General features: G+C 45.2%; 1 protein-coding gene across 2 annotated transcripts in view; it reads right to left on the bottom strand.

The window, feature by feature from the left end:
- Positions 1–17,278, bottom strand: part of RNF130 (ring finger protein 130) — a 1,130,799-nt gene that overhangs the window by 192,682 nt on the left and 920,839 nt on the right. For both annotated transcript variants that reach the window (XM_069654089.1, XM_069654090.1), the window contains exon 7: positions 13,634–13,838. In XM_069654089.1, coding sequence (XP_069510190.1) covers positions 13,634–13,838 — 205 coding nt within the window. The remainder of the gene's footprint in view (positions 1–13,633; positions 13,839–17,278) is intronic.

The following is a 17,278-nucleotide window of genomic DNA, read 5'->3' as shown; positions in this document are numbered from 1 at the left end:
ATTAGAAGGGTTTTTCACATACGGAGGACTCTTGGGAACCAATTGCACACATCCACGCTCCTATCCTTCTCCGGAAGTTTCACCGTTTGCATCCCGGCAAACCGGGTGGCCTGGGTCTTGGAGGGGGGCATACTGTCATGCGCCGCTTCGGCACCTGGCGTCTTTGGCCCCGCTGCCGCTTAGGGACTTCCTGTTTCCCGTCACGCTGACGCGACGTTTCTCTCTATGCGGTCTAGTCTTCTCCGCCGTAGCGCTATTTAACCACTCCTCTCCCAGAGTACTGCGCGTTGCAACCTTCCACGGTCAGCTGCTTTTCCTCGCTGCCGCGGTCTTGCTACACGCAGTTTACCATTTGCTCCTTGAGCATTCTTACTCTTTCCATCCTTATTTACCGGTCCTACTCCGGTCCCAGCATTTCGTCTCCTCTCAACCTTCATTCCTCTGTTTCCAGCCCTCTGCCTTCACTTGTTTACTTTATTCTATGGGCGTATTTGCCGTGTTATATTTCTCCTGGTTCCTGTTGCTGCCTTCTCCCATTATCTAACCGCATTCACGTCCAGCGGCCATCAGCATACCTTCCGGTCCAAGGGGTTTTTGCCTATTCTGGCTTTTTTCCCCCTTCCTGTCTCTCCCGGGAGGGGGATACGGTCAGGGCGCATTTACACGCTCTCACTGTGGCTTCCTCTTGTGGGAGACACTCTCAACCAAGAAAAAAGGAAAAGGATTATACGGCACATCGAGCACTCAGTCCAGCAGAAGAGGATTTCGACTCCACAGGTGAGGAGGTTGAAGAGAGAAAGAAGGGTATTATAACAGTGGTAGAAACGGAGGCTGACAATATGTACCATGGAGAAAATCACTGCATCCCTACATGGTAGGGCGATACAATGTGAGCTCCTATGGTTGGAATTCTTAAGTACACACACATCTAACAAACACACAGCGCCGGATCACGAGTTCGGCGGTAATGTTAATCCCCATTCCCCATTGAGCCCGTTCGGGAATGCCCCATTCCCCACTGGGCTCAATGCCTACTGAATTTGCAAAGAAGCCGATCACAGAGCCTCCAACAAATCTCACAAATCCTACCTGTACAAACTGGCATGACAGCCACTAAAGACCGAACCATGCAGATCTTCCAACCCCTATCCACCCCAGGCTGTGACTCCAACACCCAGCCCTGAACCACTGTGATTTCCCTGCAGCTCCAAAAGGATGGGCCACTCAGATCTTAACAGCATGATAGCCATCAAAAATATTGACACAAAGGCTGATCAGAACACACACCTCCCAAACAAAGATGAAATAGAGAGGCCTCATTTAGGTCAGCATCATTGAAATGTGCCATATGTCTGTTCACAACACTTACACCTCGTCGATCAGAAACCAGTAGGGTCGGTCTCCCCATTTATTTCTTCTTATTATAAGGCTACCCCATAATCATCATAAAAGGGAACCCAAAATAGTAGCACCATGTGATCTCAATTGCTAACACCACCACCTAAACTATACCGCTTCACTCTAGCCCTAAAATTCCAATGAAATAACTCCTTAGCAGCCACAAACCACCTACCCCTTCCTCAACTAATTTACTCACCTTTCCACCTACTAGGACCCTGAAGCTACACACACAGACCAAAAGACAGACTGCTGGATATATGCCTGCTAGCATCACCCCAACCTTTGGAACCTCGGGGGAAGCAGTTCAAAACTCATTGCATGGCCTGCTACATCTTTACCTGTATCGCATACTGAGCCTGGATTGGGGCTCTCCCAGTGTTCCAGCACGATCATGTAATAGATCTACCCAGCGGTAGAAACTCAAGCCCCACCAACTTGTGAGGGTAGGGAGGTGAGCCTGCTCTGCAACACCCTCCTTAGGGGCTGAGGCAAGAAGGGCCTCATCGGGAGAGAATTCCCCCAGTGGGAACAAGGACTCCGAAATTCATTCATGGCCTACTTTGGAATTTCGAAAACATTTGAAAGACACACAAGTTAAAGACTGGGAAAAAGAAAAGTGTACCATTCAGTATTCCCAACTAGAAGATGTTTATATCCATTTAAATACGAATCCCCATTTAAAAATGGGACAGAGAAGCTGATGTGGAGGCAGACGCCGCCGTCAGTCGAGAGAGAGAGACACGTAGGCCAGGCAGGAAAGCCCCAGGCAGACGCAACTCCTGAGAGGAGAGGAGACGCTACACATGGCCTACCCTACAAAATTGAAAACTGATAGGAATCTGTAATCTTCTGCTTTATTGTAACCAGCGCCTAGATGCCCACGGGCTTGGTGCGCTTATATCAATGCCCAAATAAATAAATTGGGCAGTAAGAAAACGTATAATAGCACTTGGACAAGCGAGATATCCACCAGGAGCAACTACATAAACCATGACATTATTATTAGTGCTAAACGTGGAATAACAGAGAAGGGTTAGATGGAACACTGTTATGGTTTATTTGTTTAAAGCACTGAGTGGGCCATTTAAGGAAGATTGTTGTCCTATCATGTTGGAGTTTTATTATGCAAGTTTGGCGAAGGTGCAAACCAGGGTGCTGTGGGTTGGACCTTGAAGGTACCTGATTAAGGGGAAGAGTGTGGGGGTGATCTCAGGCTGTTATTTCTTTTGATACATATTTTTCATTAATTGATTTACAGCTACAGCAACACATTATGATAACACATGTTGATGAAAAACACACAGTAACACACTTAAGACCAAATGCCTTTAAGAGCACACGCACTTTTTGCAACCTATGAATTTAAGTTGCCTTTTTATGGTGTATATCAACTTATTCTCTTAAATCTACTCTGAACTTACATTAATTCAAGTTTTCAATATATATAAACACAGCATTTTATATTGGGTGTTTATTTAAACCAGTTTGACACGTATTTGTTTAAGCCCCACCCTACTTCTACTTGTGCCCCCTGGACTGCCCCTCAGTACTGATTCCTAGAGATGCCACAGAGAAGAAATGAAAGATTACTTGAAGGAGAGAGCCACTGAGCATGACCAGGTTGCACTTGATGATCCCAAATCGTCCAGTGAAAATGGCAAGCAAGTTAGTTAAGGGCAGTATGGCATTAACACTATTTTTGTATCAGCAGCCTGTGGTATGTGTGATGCAGTACAACAATACAAAGTCATGTTTTATCACTCTGTCCTTTGTCAAGTTTACCATTTTGTAACAGGCTGTTTTGCATTCGTGGGAAGCAGGATGGCTGCGGTTGAGTAAAATGAGGGGGGAGACTTGGATGGAGGTAGGTAGCTTGGGCAGTGGTCTTTCCGACTCACTAGGTAGAACGTTGATGGGTGGGTGAATAAATAGCTTGCAAATGACTTCACTGAAGGTGCATCTTCAATAGACATTGTACAACATAGAGGAAAGGGAGAGGCAAGGTCTGGCATGACTCATGGAGAAGAGGTCCAATGCACTCCAGCTAACAGAGGCCTGATGCGCCCCCATCCCTTTTCTCTCAGAGGTGAAAAAGCAGGTACTCGTGTCACAGCCCATGGAAGGAAGGATGTGTCAGTACCTGCAGTACCTCTCGCACATTAACAAGGAAGGAAACAGGGCAAATACAAACCACGCCAAGAGTAGACAAGACTAGGCAGAGTCTGAGGTACTCATGCTAACGATGGTGAGGAAGTAGAGTTTGTCCCTCACCAGCCCATATAGTGGGAAAAGGAAGGACAGGCACTGCTTCACCAGACCCAAAAGAGGGGAGGAATCAGGACAGGGCCTGAAAAGCCTTTGGCCACAGGCATGAAGTAACACGGTTGTTTGCAGCCTACCTCAAACATGAAAGGGGGACGAGCTCTAGTGTACCTACCTCAGATAAGACAGTGTGCTGCGCCTCATCTCATCAATGTAGGGAATGTTTGGGCAGGTCTGTTGCACCACATATTGAGGGTAAGTAGAGCATGGACGACTGTACCCCTTTCTGTACAGATGTAAAGACATAGTAGGACCTGCTGCACCCCATCTCATGGAGCCCCATTCCATATCGTATAGGGTGGAAGTGAAGGAGGCAGGGGCTTATGCCCTCGAACTCATTGAAGGTTAATGTGCTCACGAGAGTGTCTATGCTGTAACACCGAAAAACTATGGTGCACATGAGACCTTTGTGCTTTTTAACACCCATGTCGCCTCAACTACCTAGAGGTCACACAGCTCTTCTGAATAGGACATCGTTCTCTTGCCAGCAGCTTAGTATTACCCACATCTCCTCAATCTAGCACCTTGCTCCCAAACGTCAATGAATTATTTTCTATTTTTGCAGAGACTAGGAGTACCACCTCCCCAATTCTAACCTATTGCTCCTCCTTAAATTTCATGGAACCGCTTTGGCATTGCAGAGCTCCTTTTAGGAAGAAAGGTATGTAGTTAAAGCATTTCCACTTATGCCCTATGATTTCACACTGCTGCCCGCTTAAAAAGCAATGGAAAGTAGTGTATGGTGAGAGTGTGTGGAATGGGATGGTATAGGCATAGGTTTTGTGGCGGTGACCATCATTGACGTAAGAGGGATCAGGCCGCAAAATGCCGCAAGCACCTTCAAAGGCTAATAGCATGACATAACGGTGGCCATAAGAGAAGCATCATTCATCAGTTGTTTCCACTAATGCTTTAGCTTAGTGTGCCATTCAGACAGCAGGGGAGCAGACCTCATACTTGGAATTGGTGATTTTGGAGAAGGCAAACAGTGTGTGGAAGGAGGTGCTTTTGTGAAATTCTGCTGTATTTTTTCTCAATATAGCCCCAATCTTCGTGTTCCACCTCTTTTCCACACATATTGCATAACATTCCAAACACTTCAGTGATACTGCTTCCCCAATCTGATACCTGATGTTTTCTAAACAAGGGGATCCAACAGCAAGCACGAGATACAGCCCCTTTCACACCTAACACAGACACATGCACAGAAACACACGTGGGATTAGAATTAACCAACTGATCCATGTTAGGTGTTGCATGGACCAAAGCAAGCACTTCTTGCATTCTAGCATGTGTTTACTCGCTAGCACTCCCAGAACAACTTTGGCTCAGAGAAGATATGGGAACCTATGGGATTGTCGACATGGAGAGATCTCTTTAAGCAGAGAGCAGTGTTGCGGTTTTTAGAACTTTGACATCGATTTGATCTTCCTGTGGGTAAATTCTTCACATATGCTTCTTTGACTAACAGGACCAAGGAATAGTGGCAGTCTCCCAATGGAACCCGAATCTGACAAATTGCTGACTGTGCTATATGACATCGCAGAATGGCCAAACATAATCTCACAAATGTATTGTAAACTTCTCACACTTTCATAAACAGTAGATCTTAAGCTTAAGACTGATTGACAGCATGATCTAAAATATACCCTTGATGATACACAATAAAGACAAGTGCCATAATGAATAGTTAACACCACTATTTATTCATCCAATATTTGTGCCCTCTAGATGACACGTGTTTCGGCTATGTGCCTTTTTCAAATCAGGGCATATTTGTTTCTCTACGTAAGTCCTGAATAGTCTTACTGGCTCTGTGTTATAGGGTTAAATCCCAAAGTTATCCGTATTCAATTAATCTGCATCGGCGAAGGTTGAGATCTAACCCAATAACACTGAGCCAGTAAGACTATTCAGGACTTATGTAGAGGAACGAATATGCCCTGATTTGAAAAAGGCACATAGCGGAAACACGTGTCATTTAGAGGGCACAAATATTGGATGAATAAATAGTGCTGTTAACTATTTAACGTGGCGCTTGTCTTTATTGAGTATCATCAAGGATATTAGAAGGAGCAGAATGTGGCTTTTCGCCGTTATACTCTCATAAGACGCGTCAAGAACATTACTAAGCAACTATCAGTGGAGGTGTCGCCGAGCAGATCAGTAAAAAGAAAAAAGCCCCTTGAAGTTTTAAATGAACTAAAATATAGTTTCACGTATTCGCAATGAATAAGAGCTCTCCCACATATTCACAGTCTCTCACGTGATGCTCGCTTCAAACGCGGCCACTTACTTTGCTTCACAGAACACACCCAACTCTGTCTAAGCCTTCTAAGATTTTCCCAAAGTTGTCAACTTACTGCATCTGATGTAATCACACAACTGCAGACTGGGTATTTTGCCATTGCTCAGCAATAAAAGAACACTGCATAGGAGAATATTGCAAGCTGGAGGAAGTGGGGACAGCAGTATCCAGTATCAGAATGCAACCCAACTCTTGAATCCACTAAGCTCTCAAAAAATTGTTTTTTCAACACCACCAGAAAAAGGACTATTCCTGATGGATACACAGACTGACTCACAGACGGCAACTCAGACTACTGCACTACTGTTAAAAGATACCAGCCCAAACGCTGTCTACTGTGACGAATCGATGGATTCAGTCACTTCTCCCCAGAGCGGAGGCTTTCCTTCTGAGACTGGGGGAGTGAGCCCGCTATGCGATATTTTCCCTAGGGGTGGCGGAAAGCAGGATCTTACAGGGAGAGACTTACCCCTCGAGGTTTAGGACTCACGATCGGATGAAGAACTCCCTTTACACCTCACTCAAGAATCCAATAACGCCATCTCTATGAAACCAGAATGCGCCTACATCGGTTTCTGCAACACATCTGACGAAGATAAATATCTGGTTGATACTGAAACGGGTAGACACCAAGGGGAGGGTAAAGAGCTGCTTGACACTAGGATGAAGAAGCCCAATGGAGTCAGGCTGAGCATGTCACTAAAATAAAGAAAGGACTATTGCTGGAATCTGGGGAAGCCTCCGTTTAGTGAAATAAAAGTGGGAGGAGTAAAACAATGGCGAGAGACCCGGGGGTTTCAAACTGGCTCCAGAGAATGGGAAGCAAGGAACCCTGGAGAGCCAAGAAGCCCGAAGGAACAGGTGCGGGGAGAACACCTGAACAGAAGAAGCCTATTGAGAGGCTGGGAGGCGACTGAGTGTTCTGTCCCAAGAGGGATGCGCCCATAAAACGTGGTGGCTAGAGACCTAGAGAAGAGCAACACCCTCTCTGCAAAGATACCATCTACAAGGCGATATCCCGAGCGGTACCCAAGAATGAAGGTAAGCTAAGAGACATCCTGACGAAAGGTGGTTAAGAAGAGGAGCACATGAGAAACCCTCTTGGTGCGGATACCGACATAGGTAAAATACGCCAAAGCGTAATTGGAAGCAGAGAGACAGCAAACACGAGAACCATCCTGTGGGAAAGAAATAAAGTCCCATAGAGGAACGCCAACCCGGTTACGCAGACCCTGACCCAGGAAGGTAACTGGAGACCAGACCCAGGGAGAGGGCTGGCTATAGTGGATGGCTAAACCCCTATCGGCATACTGACAAAAAGAGTGGGAATACTTACATGACTCATCGTACTCGTCCCAGTAGTACTAAAACCCATAATAACAGTGAGAATAACTACAGTACTCCTGTTGGGAAGGAGCTAGCACCTTCCTTCATTCCCAAGCACTTTAGAATTAGGCAAGACTTATTTTAACTGTTTCTAAGCACTACAAGAGACCAGGGAGGAGGACGGGCGCTAAAAAGAAGGCAGTTATTATTTAAATATAAGGCGTAAATAACTATTAGCTGAATACATTTGTAAATGTTAAATTCTATTTAGTTTTAAAATGTCAACACATGACAGAAGCAGGCTCTCTGCCAAAAGGAATGTGGCCTCCGCTAAAAATAGATTGCAGAGCTCATGCGGTGTTGCATCAATGAGTAGCTCTGGCAGAGCACACAAAGTGGCTCACCAGCTGTTGGCTGTCTGTCAAAATGCCCATGCAGGCTAAGGCTCGATGCACACAATGTAGAATTATGGAAAACAAGGTTTAAGGGGAATTATTGGACCAGATAAAAACATGAGTACAATGAATGAAATATGGAGAGCAGGACGGGAAACTGTTTTTATATATAAATGTTCATAATGTAGCAAAATGAGGAAAAACAGGAGCTACAGTGTATTCTTGCATATGCTAGCAATATTTTAAGTAGTATGTCCTAAATGGAAATCCGACTATGAAGAAAGGAAGACGGCAGCACTTTAGGGAAGAAGGACGGTTTTGATGGAGCGATGCCCATATACAGTGACCAAGTTAAGAGTATATAAGCTCATGCCTGGCACCAGTCTGGAGGAGCTTGGAACGGAAAAGGGACAGAAGATGCCATTCAGGGAGCAGAGTTCTTTGCCCCATCCTCATTTATGTATAGAATTAATTTGTTAACATTGCAAGATAAGACTCTTGGCCTTGCTTCCCTAGAGGGGTGCATTCATTCTGGTATGAGTGCGATTAGGGGTACCCCTGTAAATTGGGCTACCCTTACACTCCTCATACTCATCTGAGTAGTATTGAATACAATAAGAAGAATAAGAATCCCTATAGAACCATTTTCTCTCTACCCAGGGAATGATTTCATCCTGAACAGAACCAAGGTGGCCACTGGGTACAAAATACAGATCCCAGTGAGAAGATAAGCAGACCGACAGACACAAGAAGTGATCCCATAGTGGTAGAACGAAATGTACAAGGAATACAGAGAATGGTATTTGATAAAGTTAGAATACAGGGGTCAATACCTGGAATTTGACACAGACACCAAGCACCCTAGTTGTAGTTGTTGGTAAGGGAGCCTTTAGATTAGGGAAAGTGAGGCCTCTTCTCTTTATTTATAATGAATACTTGTTAAAGATGGAAAACTCTGGTCTATCTCATCCTTCTGATCCGCCACACTACCCACACTCTCTACAGCACTCTGCTGCTCTCCAGCTATGTGCACGCTTTAAACAATAAAATACTCAGCGTTGACCTCAAGGTTTGCTTGTTGGGAACATATCTTACTAAGAAAATTTAGAAAAACATGGTAAAATGTATTAATCTGGCATATATTCTTGCAAAACGCAGAACTGCAATGGCATGGAAAGCAAAGAGGCCTGAGGCTAAAACATTGGTTAGAAGATTTCAAACGATGAACATTGGCTGAAACCAACGTATGATATTAATATAGGCACAGGGATGACAGCGGGTAACAGAGGTATTAATGGCCTGGAATGTAATGATGCAAAGCATATTTCACTCATCAGATGACTAACCACCATGAGCAAGTGGAGTCTCTGATAGTATTATGATCATACAAAAGCATTGCAGAAGTTATGTTTAAGTATTGTGGTGTCTTTGTTGAGCCACTTGGTAGAATATGTTTGTTGACTACATCTCCGTAAGTAGATCTTCTGTGCCTTTTGGCAACAAACCTGGGGTGTCATCTCAAGGGACAGATTGTGACCTACGTTTATGGACGTATTCATGGTTTCCTGACATGGGAACTTTTAACATGACTGCCTTTACTGTACTCCATTTGAAGAATCGCAACGTTATGCTTTATGTTACCCTTGAGTAAAGTTAATAAAGAAATGAACAAAAAAAACATTGTCTCAGAAGAGGTTTGTGTAAAGTGTTCCGCAAATTGATTAGTTTCCCATTTATTGCCTGTGTTCTTCCCCACTTAAAATAATTGGGCAACTGCAGAACAAGGAGGGGGGCTGGGGGGAGGTTGGAAAGTGGTTTATACAGAAAATGGCCCGAGTGGGTCTTGCCCCCGTAACACGGGTGCCTCAAATGACAAGCTCATGACATTGTAGGCAGCAGGGAACCTACAAACGGAAGCCTATAATTGATGTAGCGTTAGTCCACTTTCAATTATGGAGGAAAGAAAATACAGTGCTCCCAGTCGCAGACAGTGTCCTCTGTGGTGGTCCATGATGGGAAACATTGTCCATGCGGAGACAGCATCATCATGTTAGTACAGACCCACTGGCCTCACATGGATCACCAAAGACAAGGGGTAAAGGGACACTGTCCCTGCAAGCACAGGGTGGCTACTGAGTCCCAGACTATACAAGCTCAGGGTGGGATTAAGTCTGTTTCAGGTCCTCGGTATGCACATGAGGTTTCATGCTGAGGCTCGGAATCTCAGGAGCTCTCTATGGCCACTTAGGGGTGTTGTGTAAAGACAGGGCTTTCTCTTTTTGCATGAACGCCAAGAGAGCTGAGGATATGTAAGAGAGAAATAGGTAATGCTGGTGTATGTCTATGTGCGTGAGACGGGGAGAAAGGGAGTCCAGATGGGAAACTGGATGGGGAAAAGGAAGCAGTTTGGGGGAAATGAGGCCAAATTAGAATAAAACTAGCGTAACACGAACAGAATCGGACAGAACCGAGGCAATGAGGGACACGGGAAATAATTGGGGTACTGATTCAGAAGGGCAGAATTAGGCTAAAAAGGACAGTGCGAGTGACGTGGATCACAGCTGGGCCAGCGAGCAACAAATCGGGGACCACATTTACACCACACCCCTTGAAAAATTCTCCAGTCGCCACTGAAGCCCACCCTCATTAGATAGAGTTGACGTTGCCACCCAGCTAAAACCTATAGAAAAGACGATTTGTGGAACAGGGGTTCAAGGCTCCGGTGTAGAGCCTGTGATGCAGTAAAGCTTCATCGGACTATTCCTGCTTTGTTTGGACATTTCTGCATACTGTTTCCAGTGACTCAAAGCGATCATAAAGCACCATGTTTGCAACAAATAAACACCCAAACACCTGAAGGTGTAGCAACCAATCCTCAAGACGTGCCCAAACAAAGTTGCCTTTGCTATACTTTACTCTAGCCACTGGCACTGGCTGTATCTGTATCCATTCATGCTATGCAGTGCAGAAAACCCCTTTTCTGGAAATATATACATATATAATAAATAACAAGGTATGTTAGCCAGATGACGTCACGTGCAAACACGAACGGTACCAAGCTTTGAGAAAAGATGGCAACTTGGCAGAGTGGTGAAGGTTCTGATTAGGTTGCAATGAAAAACCTTAGGACATAGGCTCTTTTAACTTATCTTATGTAGCATGTATATTCAGCAAAGCTGGGATGCTCAGTGCCATTTCTTTTCCAAGAAGGGCCACTAGTTTATGCTTAGCAGACAGATGAGAAAGAGGACACCTTCGCCCAAGGTGATTCACTAGTGTAAATTATTAAGAGACAAGAAGCAAAGCTTGCAGAGTAATCCCTTCATTACCCAGCAATGGGAGGAATGGGGCCGGAACAAGACAGAGCTGCTCTCTTCCCAGAGCGGAGTTCCGTGTAGACACTAGGCTCAAACCCCCCCTCCCCCAAGTTGAGGATACGGTGGCCAACCGTCTCGTTTTTGGCAGTACTGTCACGAAATTACCGCTCGGGTACGCGTTCTGCAGACCCCCTCTACGGGACACCTAAAGTCCCACCTTTTCTTCAGGTGGTCTAAGAGCGGGGTGGGGGGGTCTGCAGGACGCAGGAACCACCATGTCTATTCGAACTTTCCAGCGCAAACACTTTCGTGTGAAAGTTGGAGCTCCGGGAGCAGAACGACTCTCCCAGGGACCTGACACGTTGCTCTGTGTCAACAGAGGATTACAATGGGAGCCATAAGACACTGATGGGAAGGAGAGGGGATATAAGCAGTGTATTTTGTCCCTCACGAAATGTGAATGGGGCAATAAAGAAATGGGATGGGAGCATAATGTTGCATTCTGTGTCAAGTAATTCCTATGGGTTTAAAACCCAAGTGAGATTAGGTTCACATTAATTTGCTGGTGCTACTGTGACCTATGCAGGAGTGTGACAATAAAACTAAAGCCATACTATTATTGCTCAACATATTTTTAGGACTAAATAGTTTAAGGTTAGTTTGTTAGGAAAGGCTAGTTTATTTTGTAATGTGGATTCTTTTCAAGGCATTGCTATAAAGAAATAATTATTTAGACATGAAAATCAAAGTAAAACCTTAATAAATATTTATATTGGTGGAAGATTTCTTTCTTCGGCTTGGGCCTCCCTCTGGAACAGCCTCTCTGACACTAGAGGAGAACCATCTCTGTTTCCGGAAGCACCTCAAGACCTTCCTCTTTGCTTCTGACTTCTCTCTTTGTATACCCTGCTCATTTCATGTCTGATACTGCACTGGTCACCTGGCTACCCTCTGATTTCGGGCACAGGTCCCTGCACGCCCAGTTGAACACCTGCACTGCCTCCCGGCATCCCTTGTACTTCGGTTTGTATCTGTAACCCTACAGTCCCCCTACCTGCAGTTATGGACACCTGCTGTCTGCCCTTACCCTTGCACCAGCCACCTGCTGGTCGCACTTCTTGTTATTGTTTTGATCCCATGGTGAGCACTGCCCCTCCCCACGTCCCTGCACTTGCGCAATCTCATTGTCACTTGGCCTATTAAGATCGTTGTCTCTGTCCTCCCTCTGTTCCCCCTTCCTTGCCTCATCACGCCTTGAAACACTTGTGTATAGGTGCGTTACAAACGCCATATCATATGAACTAAACGTAGGAACATATGTGTTAAATTGCTTTAATTGTTCACATACCGGTTTCCTCATTTAACCAAAGCCTGTGATTCTGGCTAAATCATTGTATCTCACTAGCTCTTATCTGGAGCCTCTGTGAGTGACTCCCTTCCTAGTTTATGTTAATATATCATACTATTATTTAAAAATAGGCTTAGCGACTATACCGTGGCACCTTATATACATTATTCACCACTCTGCTTACTTATAGCAGCATTTTTTTATTTTGCTTCTCATGGTGCCTCTAAGTATCAAAGACTAAAGATATTCCTTGCAATTCCATTTTCTGAGAAGTCACTTCTGTTGGTCTCAATGCAAATTAGGAGGCGTGCATGTGTTTTGCCCCATGGGGCCTGGACAGAGCTCGAATAGGTGAATTTCTTGCATGTTTAATGGTGCTACCGTTTTATTATTTCTTTGTTCTGTGTATGTGTTAAAATACTATCTGTAACTAATGTCACCCAAAAAGTTGATGGGGACGTTGAAATGTCATATGCAATCGTGCACACTGCATGCTGCTTCTGACGTGCTACCACGTCCAAAGTGTCCTGAGAAACCATTTTGTAAAGTTGGCCACCCTAGTTGACGAAGCTCTCTGCCCCCAACTGCCATGAGTCTCCTGAACGCTGTGACTTAATGCGTACAGTTGAGGCACACAGGTCTTCACAGACTGCATCTGAAAGTCATCCTTTGCTAAACAGCCCAAACTTCACCAATGAACCTGTTCAAAGCTGTATATTTGTCTCATGCTTTGCACACATTTTACTGTCACGGTGACTATTCTGACAGAGAAAATGAGCACCATACCAAGTGTTCATTGCATACTCAGAAGGAATGCACATTTGAATTCTACCACAAACATGTTTGATAAATTGGTGGTCATTGTCATGTTCCCAAAATGCACTTGGTTTTTATGCAAAGCTACCAGCATCCTATATTCAGGGCACATCATTCGACACTTAGCTCTGCCCCTCAGTCCCGCCCATACCACTGACAATCAAGTCCCAGTCCCACCCACACCACTGACAACCCGACCCACTCCCCCCTCGGCACGCATAGTGGGGGTGGGGAGTTCTCCCAGTAAATTTTGGCCATTTCCAGCACTGTCCAGTGTGTACTCCCTGTTGTCATGATAAAAGCAAGGAGAAAGCTCAGGGGCGGGGGTTCACCTGTAATCAAACAGGCCTTATCACTTCTCAATGCATAGGTCAACAAATCGAGGTAAGAGGCCACTCACTTGTCACAGCGATGCTGATCTCTCCTGTCCGCGGCGTCAGCTCTCCATCCTGTGGAAGCTGTGACATCCCAGTGGAGTGCAACGGCTCCAGGCTGAGAGAGCCATCATTGGCCAGCTCACCAGGTCCCGGTCTCCGATTGGCCGAAGGGCCTCTTGTCAGTCTCTCCATGTCGAAGGCCACGTGGTCTGTACACGGTACATTTGACTGAAAGGAAAAGCAGAGTCTAAAATCATTGTTTCCTTAAAATATGTCATTTCCTAGAACTCCTGTGCCTTTAACAAATACTGGGCACTGTGTAGGCGCATTGATTTGTATACATCTCTGAAAATGGCAATATTTTATTAATATTTTTGCAGGTAGTTGACAGCAATTTTAGCACAGTGACAGCTCAGTGAGTTAAGCACTTGTTAGGCTGAACTACTGCAACAGCCTCTTTCTAAATATACCTGCCTCTACTCTCTGCCCTCTTCAACTAATCCAGAACAGGACTGCAAGACTTGTCCTTGGCCTCAAGCCCTGTGATCGTATCTCTCCAGCTCTGAAATCTCTCCATTGGCTCCGATTGGATGCAAAGATTAAATTAAAAACCCTCTGCATTGTCCACAAGGCTTTCAGGGGTCTGGGTCCAAAATACGTTCAGCTATCCCTCCGCAAATATCTCCCCTCTCAAGCTCTTTGCTCCTCTACCTCTAACTCCCTCAGGGTCAATCCTTTTTCAAAGAAACAAGCTGGGGGTAGATCTCTGTCTTCGGCTGGGGCCTCCCTCTGGAACAGCCTCCCTGCCACTCTAAAACTTGAGGAGAATCATCTACGGTTCCGGAAGCACCTCAAGACCTTCCTCTTTGCTTCTGCCTTCACCCCCTGTCACCTGCTGATCTGTTCTGTCTCTGCACCGGTCACTCTTTGTCCTCCGGGCTCAGGTACCTGCTCACCCTGCCACCCTCCCGTACTTCCTCTGGGCTACCCCTTGCACTACGGTCTCTATCTGTACCCATACAGCCCCCCCCTTTTTCTTCCTGCACTTATCAGACTTACCCTGTCTGCTGCATTAAACCCAGCACTTGCCACTTGCTGGCTACAGTACCACTATTTGTTCCTTTTATTATTGATTAACTTATTATTATTTATCTGTTTCTCCTTGCTCTGCACTCTCCATTTCACCCCCCTTCCATGCACTTTTCCCCTCCCCATCTCCCATGCACTTGCGCGTTCTCAATGTCAATGGGCCTAGTAAGATCGTTATTTTGTTCTGCCCTGTTCCCCTTCCCTTGCCTTGTCGCGCTCTAAAACACCTGTGCATGAGTGCGATAGAAATAAAATATCAGTATCAATAGACAACTTTGTCTAACTTCCAATTCTCATGTTAAGTCTTTGGCAGAGAAAACTATGGCTTTCAGTAGAATGCATGGTAACCACTCGAAAAAGCTACCTATGTGATTTTGAAAGCCAGAAACTAAAAGTACCCATTAGCATAACAAGTATATTCTTGCAAAACATGTGTGTTTTTTTTTCTTTAAAATAAAAAAAATAGGTTATATTCGAGAAATAAGTCTGTTTGTGCTGTAGTTTATGTATGTAATAGGTATATATATATATGATGTACAATTTGAGGTATGAAATCCTGCATCTATGTTGGGAGGAAGTGTCCATATGGCAGATGTGGACCCCATCGAGGGATGTTGCCCCAGGTAGTGGAGGCATTGTTGGCTGGAGTTCAAAATCAGGGTGGGGCCCATGTCTGGCAGTGTTTTCTTTGTCTTTGGGATATTCCAAATTTGGAGCAGGTCTCTTTTCTGTGGCTGAAGCTGCTGGTCAAGAGAGTGCACTTCCATGACGCATAGCACCTGAAAGAAGTTGCCCAGAAGGGGCTTTAAATAGTGCCCTATCGACAATCCCGGTCTTCTCCTGCCACAAATGTAACATGTGGTCATACACCAAACATGTAAACATTATCCATTCAATTAGGGAGACACTAGTCCAGTCCTAGTTTAAATCTTGCATTCTTGTAGTCCTGGATTTATAATGGGGAAATCCAGGACTACAAGTCCCTGAATTAAAAGTAAAAATCAGGCCTGGACTAGCATCTACCAAATGGAATGGATAATGTTGGCATTTATGATACACTGGCAGAAAGGTTAGGCAGTTGGGTCAGTTTTCAGTTGCACTCATGGCCATTTATTTATCATGGCTGACTGCCCAGTTAATACTGGAGTACCGCAAAGCGCATGTCTATCAGCCCTCCTATTCAACCTCTATATGTCCATCCTCCCTGAAATCATCCGCCCGCACAATATCCTGTGCTACAAATATGCCAATGATACACAAATCGTCCTGAAACTCCTCAACTCAGATTCCAACTCTCAACCCGACCTCACAGCCTGTCTCCTTGATATCGACCATTGGATGACTACAAACCACCACCTCCTATTTATTTATTTTTTATTTATTCGCATTTGTATAGCGCACTTGCAGCCCATGGACATCGAGGCGCTCCTAAACCCCACTTAAACCGAAATCATGCTGTGCAGCAACACTGAGCTTCTCCCCCGTTCACTACCTTGGCCCACATCCATAGGCCTACCTCCAACCCCGTCTGCCACAGTAAAAAAACCTTGGATGCACTATGGACTCTGACCTAACCCTCTCTCGTCAAATCAACAACGTATCTAAGTCTTGTCATTACCATCTCAAAATTTGTAGGTGCATTTTTCTCTACCTCTCCTTCCCGAACAGACGCCGCTGTTATGTCTATTATAATGTCGAGACTGGACTATGCTAACTCACTTTACCTTGGAATCCCGGCATACCACCTCAATAAACTGCAAAGAACGCAAAACGCTGCTGCAAAAATGCTACTAGCGCTGGGCCCAAGAGACCACACCTCTCCACCTCTCAGAACCCTCCACTGGCTCCCATTTGGACAACAAGACTGCCACTTTCAAGACCCTGTGCATCACTCACTGTGCAGTGCACAAGACCGGCCCTCTATACCTGCATGACAAGCTAAAACCTTACCTCCCAACCCGCAAACTAAGATCAAGCTCAGACTTCCTTTTAGTGATCCCAACCACCAACTCCGTCAGGATCGGAGGATCCTCCTTCTCAGCCTTGGCCCCTACTCTGTGGAACTCGCTTCCACCTCACATCCGACACACCCAAGACTATCTGCCATTCCGCAAATTACTAAAAACATGGCTCTTCCCGTAACACCAATGACCACCCTAAAGATATGTCTGAATCCCCAACAACCCAATGGCGAAACACACAATGAGACTCTCTACCTGGTGTTCAAAGACCTCCGATCATGCCCACAGGATAGGATGGATTGGATAGAATGGATGGAATGGATCAAGTGGATGGTTCGTTTGGAAGGATGGAGTGGAAGGCGTGGATGGAGTTGAAGGAGTGGATGGAACAGGGTGGAATAGATGGAGTGATGGAGCGATGGAGTAGATGGAATTGGATATAGTGTATGGAGTGGATCGAATTAATGGATGGAGTAGATGGAATTGGATGGTGTGTATTGGAATTGGTGGGAATTGGATAGAGTGTATGGAGTGGATCGAATGGAATGAGTAGAATGAGTGGAATGAGTGGAACGACTGGATGAGATGGGTGGAGCGGATGGTGCCAATGGAGCAAAT

This window comes from Ambystoma mexicanum, chromosome 3q (genome assembly GCF_040938575.1).
Source record: "Ambystoma mexicanum isolate Mex_15411 chromosome 3q, UKY_AmexF1_1, whole genome shotgun sequence".
NCBI classification, from domain to species: Eukaryota; Metazoa; Chordata; class Amphibia; order Caudata; family Ambystomatidae; genus Ambystoma; species Ambystoma mexicanum.
Note: the sequence above shows the minus strand (reverse complement) of the source record. Positions and strands in the feature narration are given on the sequence as shown.